Genomic DNA, 7,484 nt, shown 5'->3' with positions numbered 1-7,484 from the left:
ATCATCTTTACATCTTATTAGCTGTTTTCCCTTTTTTTTTTTTTTTGCTTTCTTGAATCGATGATGGGTTTTCCTGTTTGTTACTTGATTTTGTCTCTCTTTCCTCTCATGGGTTGGGTGTTTGTATGATTGATATAAAAGTATTGATTTTGGATGATTTCCCATCAAAATTCATGTAATAGAGAGGACGGGGATTAATCTTCTCATCGTCTGAATAGTGTCATGAGTATAATAGTAGCAGAGCAGAGATGAATGAAGAAGTACTACTGAACAACTAAACTAACAAAACCAAGAGACATCATCATTAAATTTAAACAACTGGGTTTGGACTCTTGTTTAAGACGAGACCGCATGCAATCATGAAAAGGAGGGTAAAACCCTTGTTCTGCGTGAAAAGCTGTGGCCAGGCATCCAAAGTAGGAAGTGAACGGTCACTTTCATTCACCGAATTCCCGTAATGACCCTCGTTGGTGTCTGGGAAATACAGTAATGCCCTCTTTTTTTCTACAAAAGTTGAATCATTATAAAAGGGTTCTTTCCGTCCTCATCTGTCATTGCATGATTTTTTTTTTTATATTCTCTCGTTGGCTCTCTCTTTCCCCGTCTTGTGAAGGAGAAAAAACTTATATTAGTCCTGTCAGCATAATTCCTAAATCTGGTAAGAACTGAGCGGGTAGATCTTAAAAAAAATGCATCTAATTGGTGCAATCAATCGTCTATCAAGAGAAAAAATCGATGCAACCAATCATCTAAACTCAGAATCCATCCTTCCTGATAAATATCTGTGTCATATGCATCCAACAGGACAGCTCACACAGCCACCACACGCTCAGTGGCTCAGTGGCCAAGCTTCCCCACTTGCGAGGCATTTAAAATTCTGAATTTGAACCATGTTTGATGCTTTGACCACATCTGGAGCCAGAAAGTTGTTTCAAATCTACCGACATTTCATTTTTAAATCTGATAATTTTAAAGATTTTAGGCTAATCCATGAGTCTATGACACAAAAGCAAAGAACTCCGGCCACCACCGACGAGATGTAGATGGTCCACTTCAACCGAGAGGTAAAAAATATGTATGTTGTATTCAAAATGTCTACATAGGAAAAGCTAGAAAGCTTTATTAATTAGACAAAACAATCTCCCAATCCAGGTTTTACATGATTTCTAGGAATTGGTTAAGCATAAAAAAGATGCAGAGGGCACACAACACATCGCCCTGCCCTCTCTGGTCTTCAATTCCTTTGGTAGTCAGGGACTGAGAGAAATCCCTAAAACTGCAATGCAAGCTTCAAGCTTTGAAAGACTAGATAGAGAGCTTCATATATTTATACGTAATAGCTTTCCAAAAGGAAAAGAATGAATATGATTATAAAGAAAAGTTGAGATATGAACAGTGTGGACAGGATCATAGCTTCAAATCCAATTCACATCTCATCATTACTGTGTAAAGGGTGCAATGAGCCCGATTGGCTTTCATCCACTTTCATGCAAAGACTTTGCCTGTCTGCCACCCAGCTGAGGTGACTATTATCTGCAGGGCTCTCCTCTCACACCCATCTCCTTCAAACAAAAAGAAAACTCCAAATGGATCGTGACTAGCCAAATTAAATGGCCTTGGAGTTCCAACGCCGTAGATCTGGTCATCTGTCATTGCTCAGTGCATTATTTGCTATTCAATTCTAACAGCCAGGGTCCACCACATGGACGATATGGATTGATCCATTGTTGGGTACTTGGGTAACATCCATGGTAAGTGATAGTGTCACACTCTCACAATTACGATAGAATAGTTGGAGTCCCATTGAAGCCTCACGAGAATTGAGAATTGAGAATTAAGGAAAAAAAGGAAAAAAAAAAAAAAAAGAAAAGCTTCTGATTTCTGAATTCAAAGAGGAAAAAGCCACTGATGCCTGAACTCAAAGAGAAAAGCTTCTGAATTTCTGAATCCAAAGATGAAGCCCTCTGCAAAGTGGTCCTTATATGTGACAATTGCAACGTGGCCAGCTACCAGTCTTGTACCATCCAATCCTTGTTTTGGTGTTAATCGAGATGTGTTCTGTCACATAGTCAATACAATTCTACCTGCAAGTCACCTCGGATAAATTTGGATTGTACAAGCACGTTATGAGGATATACATGGTAGAAATGCAGGCAATCAAGAACGTCCGTTCATGGACCCACCTCTGGGATAACAAAACAGACATGAATGTGACTGGATCATCTCAACCATCCTATGTTTTCCACCGCTTTCAGTGTTAAAAAGTAGAATTATCAATTATTTTTGGGGGAAAAGAAATTGCATAGTTAATGATTTTAGAAGCTAATACATCCCCACAAATCACAAATATAATGGGACCCTCCTTATATATGCCTTTTATTGTATCTGTTATTTAGAAAATGATGATAAAAAGAAACTAATCACATACACTTTAGTTCACTTTTGATTTGAAGATTAGCAAAAGTTAAAATGGATGGTCTACCGGGAAAGCAATGAATTAGATTATTATTACTTTACCAAGGACGCAACATAGTCTCTTTTTTTTAAATGACTAGGACTGAAAATGGGGTCATCTTTGATTGATAGCTACAGTTCTCCTTGGGGCAGGAAGGTTGATTCTTTGTTACAAAAGTTTCTAAAGTTTAAAATTCACTAAACAAAGGAGTACAGAATGATGCTTCACCATCAAAAGCTTAACCCCGGCTCTTCAACATTTCTTTGTATACTGGGCAAAGAGTGACAAGATCACAACTAAAGACAGTAAATATGAAATCGACAAAATCTAGTTTGGTCTCGCTTGTAAATGCTTTTTAGAAAGTAAGAGATGTCAGGAACAAAATCCATACAAATATCTAATTTTACATGTTAATTATGGGCATGCATTATCAACATATCCGGGTGTTTTTCATGTCTTACTGTGAACTTTTACACAGCAAATCGAGCCATGACCTGGCTAATTTGAGCAGACCTCAACGACCACTTTCAAGCTGTGGACCAAAAGCTTTCTCATATATGACTAACTAAGTTTCACGTGCTTGAATAGCCATGGATGATTGATGAAAAATTCTTACAGGCACATCTCTATAATGCAGAGACCTAGCATATAATCCTGACTACGGGAAATCAAAGTCAAAATAAGTAACTAGAATGCAATCCCATCATAGGTTGCCCCTAAGTTCCACGCTTCCTCCCTATTTCAATTGTACATGGTAGGTGGATGGGAAACGAAATAGGTCAAGTCATAGGATCAGTATTTGTAAAAGGACCTCCAACTTCAGAAGTTAGAACGAACTCCAAACCTTTGATTTTTTCTTTTCTTTTTTTTTTTCTTTTGTAGAATTCCAAACCTTTCAATTAAGGAACTTAGGATTATTCTTGTATTCATGGCCCATGGCCTAATAAATGACGGGCACAGGGCACAACTGCACCAGTAGGAGTAAGACTTGTTCTGGAAAATATTTCATATTGATTTTCACAAAAATTACTTTTTTTCCCTGATACTTATTGGAAAATATATTTTCATTTATCTTTCTACAATGTTCTAAATTTCTAATTATCAACTGCAATGTAGGAACTTCAAAACCCAAATGTAACTCTGTAGGTTTTTCAACATAATACCTTGGGATGAAAAAGTGAAAGAATCACAAGAAAAGACTCAGCTAAAGGAATAGGTCTTTTTTATTAGGTACTGATTTTGCCACATCCCACATTTTTCATATAGAGCGAAGTGTACCCTTGTTAATTAATTTTATAATAATAAACAGGTTATCTTTTGATTTTCACTGGGATGTGCCTGGATTATAAAAAATTGGGATGTGGCCAGATAAATCCTGTTTTCATTTTCCAATAAAACTCAGAACTAGAAAAAGAAAAATGCAACTGGTTAGAGGACTGCTTCCACCATCAGAAGACATAAGAAGAAATAGTATAGCATGGAAACCGAGACAGCAGTTGGAATCTGATGCGTCCAGGAGTCTGACTTGGCAAGAAGACATAAAATGTGTCTTGGATCTGAGGTCAACCAAAATTGCACTTACTATTGAAAAAATTATGTATCATGTAAGTTATATCATATACAAGTAGAAGATTGCATAACCAAATCTAAAAGTTTTATCTTTATCACACAACATTCAATAAGAAAAGATGGAATTCATTATTTACATCAGATGCTCGTTTATGTCACAAATAAGGGGAAAAAAGTCATATATGGAAGTGTCCCCTCAAGAATCTGTTTGGTGTCTGAGAAATCAACGGATGTATGCCATGGAAACTTTCTTCATTTAGGAAGGTCCATCTCACATTGCAAGGAAAGCCCTTTAAGATTCAGATTGCAAACAAACATGGGCTTTCTATCTTGGAAACTAGAAGAGCCTTGGTAATGTCATGAAGCAACTATGATGGAGCTACAGAAAACAGGAGAATATTGGAGCATTCAAAGGTAACCCCCATTTCTTTGTTATGACAAAATTAAGAGCCAGAAGTTACCTAATGAATTAACCCACATGGGCCTCTGCAGTAGGGGTTTGGATTCTTCCATTCAGATAACAGAAGAGATGCTGCTCATTCATTTCGACGAGAAACTTTACCTTGTAATAGCAGGTCATCACTGGCTATTCACTTTGCATTAGCATTCATATTTCAAAGTTACCCTTGCATGAAAACTATTCCTTCATGTGATCCAAGCCATGCCCCTATACAAAAATAGTTGAAAAGTTAAACATTAAGAAAAAATGGACAGCAACAAACACCAACCATAAAAAGCTAAGCACAAGAGACCAGTAAGAGGCTGTACCAGATCCTGTCCAGCACACTGTTGAAGGAACCAAATTAGAGATCTTATTCCTAAATAGCATCTCACCAGTCTTGATGCTCCAGATACGTAAATTACCATCCTCTCCACCTAACAAGTATTTTAGAATCTAAGCTTTTAGAAAAATGGAAAACGTATTGATTACAATCAATGTTATGCACCTGATAAGACAAGCCTCTCAGATGGATCCACTCCAAGTTGTATACGTGTATGCGAATTTACATGCCCTTCATAAGATTGAATGGCTCCTCTCTTGAGAAGGCGGTGATCATAGAGGTTGATCTGCAAATGTAGCAAGAAGGATTCAATAAACATGTAAACTTCACATCGGTTATAAACAAATATATTGAGATGAAAGCTCACCGATCCATCCATAGAGCTTGCTAAGAAGTATTGATCATAGGATTGAAGTGATACCAAACTACAAGTCAAAACTTAAATTTAGTTAATGTATACAAAACAACAATAAATCAAAGCAACAAAATTTAATAATAATAGGAGTAAATCGTGGGGCCCTTAGGATTGGATACAAAGAAATACCTCTATGTGACTTCTTCCGTTACCTTGGTTCAATAATCCATTATAAGGGAGACATTGATGAGGATGGTAGAATTAGAATAGGATGGGCAAAATGGATGGGTATATCTAGAGTCGTATGTGACAGGCGAATACCACTTAAGCTATAAGGAAAATTCTTTAAAGCAGTTGTAAGGCCAGAAGTGCTATATGGAGAAGAGTGTTGGGCAGCCAAGAACCAACATGTCCAAAAAATGAGTGGGGCACACATTTGAATGTTGAGAAATTAACTTATTCAAGGGAACCCAAGGTTCAAAAAATCGATACGATATGCCCCATATCGGCCATCGGGCATATCGTATCATGTCTTTTGGGTCCCGATATGCCTGCTTACAGGTGTTTCAGGACCCCATTATTTTTTAATGAAAAATATAGGTTAAAAACTCCCCAAAAACCAAAATTTGAAAACAAAATAAAAAAAAAATCATATTTCCGCGTGGTTCAAAGTACTGATACGCCTCTGCTGATACACAGAGGCATATCGATACTTTGAACCATGAGGGAACCTAGGAGTGGCTCCAATAGGTGATAAATGAGGGAAGTAAACCAAGATGGTTTGATCAAATGCAGAGCAAACTGCCTACAAAACCTGTAAGAGGAAGTGATATGTTACAAGTTGAGGGGGCTAGAGGCGCAGACCAAAGAATATGACACTAAACAGAATCAACTGGTGAAACAAGATTCATGTAGTGGACCTATATAGTTAGGACAAGGCTTATATGATGATGATGATGATGATTAAACAACAATAAATTATCACCACTAGACATTTTTCTCCTAAAAATGTGCAGACAAAATAGAAATGTAACTTAAGTGACATTCTACTGACCTGGAAATAGATGAAGGCATGAAAATGGTGCATGATGGATGTATATTTCCTTTGAGCTGCACAGCACAAAATTCAGATATACTCATTTGTACGCAAGATTTCAGTAATAAGAACTGCTCCGAGCAGGTATTTTTGTGATAAATCAAATATAATCGACAATTTAGGCAAGCATTTGGCATGTTTTCAGAGAATTCATTCTGACGAACTTCGCGATTTTAAGAATTATTTTTTAGTTTGGATGTACAGAAATTGCTGGAACCAATTCCTTTTTGCGGGCTTAAAACTCATTCTAAGAATTGATTCTTTGGAGCTAAAAATTTATCTTCAAAAAAGAATAGCTCAAAACTCATTATTCAAAAACTAGACGTAGCCTTGGTCTACACTACAGGCATAATTATCTGAAATTTGGATGGCCTGCAATAAAGGAATTTAAAAGTGTCTGAAGCCTGGGCTATTGGCTGCTAAATGGATTGTGTATGTCCAAGGAACAGTTTAACTAGAAGAACCAAATATTAGATCAAAATTAGGAATGAATAAAGTGGTGAACTTTACTAGAAAGAGAAGTACCATTTGTTGACACTATGTAATGTATGAGTATCAAAAGCAGTATGGTCAATCCAGTATTTAATATATAAAATATGATGAATGCACCAATGATTGTGTTAGTTCTGTGGTGGCTGTTTATGTCGATTTGGCCTGTCGGCAATGTTGTCAAGTTAGTGTTTGCCCTCTTTACTCTACAGGAGTTGTGTGAGCAGAGAGCTTGTTAGTGAAGAATCAGGTAGAAAATCTTTGGGTGTTTTAAATCTTTATTATTATGGGAGATGATTTCCTTGAGACTAGTCAAGAATCCAAGAAAGTTGCAGGACTTGGTTCTCTAATGGGTATATTTACAAAATATTGTCATAAAGATTAAAGAAAGAAAGAAAAGAAGAAAACAAAAGAAGAGGAGGAGAAGAAGAGGTTTGTTACTATTCACACCCAGAAACATGGTATCTGAACATAATAATCAAATTACAAAAAAGCCCATAACTAGACACCCTGATACAAAAACATATAGAAAGACGAAAATTCCCTTACACTCAACATTCCCCCTCAAGCTGAGCATATATATTTATCATGCCCAACTTTCCCAGCTTCCCCCTCAATCGGCTAGTTGACCTTCAAACCTCACAAAAGGTAAACAAATCTCTCCACTTGCAATTCTTTGTCTAATGAAGTGTCTGTCAACCTCTATATGCTTTGTACGATCATGTTGAATAGGATTTC

General features: G+C 36.8%; 1 protein-coding gene across 4 annotated transcripts in view; it reads right to left on the bottom strand.

Annotated features, from left to right (window-relative positions):
• Positions 1-4,011: 4,011 nt before the first annotated feature.
• LOC148846643 (Transducin/WD40 repeat-like superfamily protein) overlaps positions 4,012-7,484 on the bottom strand; it is a 61,744-nt gene continuing 58,271 nt past the window's right edge. For 2 of the 4 annotated variants that reach the window (XR_016102244.1, XR_016102243.1), the window contains exons 9-14: positions 6,216-6,271; positions 5,174-5,231; positions 4,972-5,092; positions 4,793-4,900; positions 4,486-4,691; positions 4,012-4,403 (exon numbers count right to left, since the gene is read on the bottom strand). Coding sequence is in view for 2 of the 4 variants with exons in the window: in XM_088955035.1 (XP_088811161.1) it covers positions 4,645-4,691; positions 4,793-4,900; positions 4,972-5,092; positions 5,174-5,231; positions 6,216-6,271 (390 nt within the window). In the remaining 2 variants the exon portion in view is untranslated. Of the gene's footprint in view, positions 4,692-4,792; positions 4,901-4,971; positions 5,093-5,173; positions 5,232-6,215; positions 6,272-7,484 lie in introns of all 4 variants that reach the window. The other 2 variants (XM_088955035.1, XM_088955034.1) reach the window with 1 other exon arrangement.

This window comes from Nelumbo lutea, chromosome 7, assembly GCF_056320005.1.
Source record: "Nelumbo lutea isolate HS-2025 chromosome 7, American lotus-T2T, whole genome shotgun sequence".
NCBI classification, from domain to species: domain Eukaryota; kingdom Viridiplantae; phylum Streptophyta; class Magnoliopsida; order Proteales; family Nelumbonaceae; genus Nelumbo; species Nelumbo lutea.
Note: the sequence above shows the minus strand (reverse complement) of the source record. Positions and strands in the feature narration are given on the sequence as shown.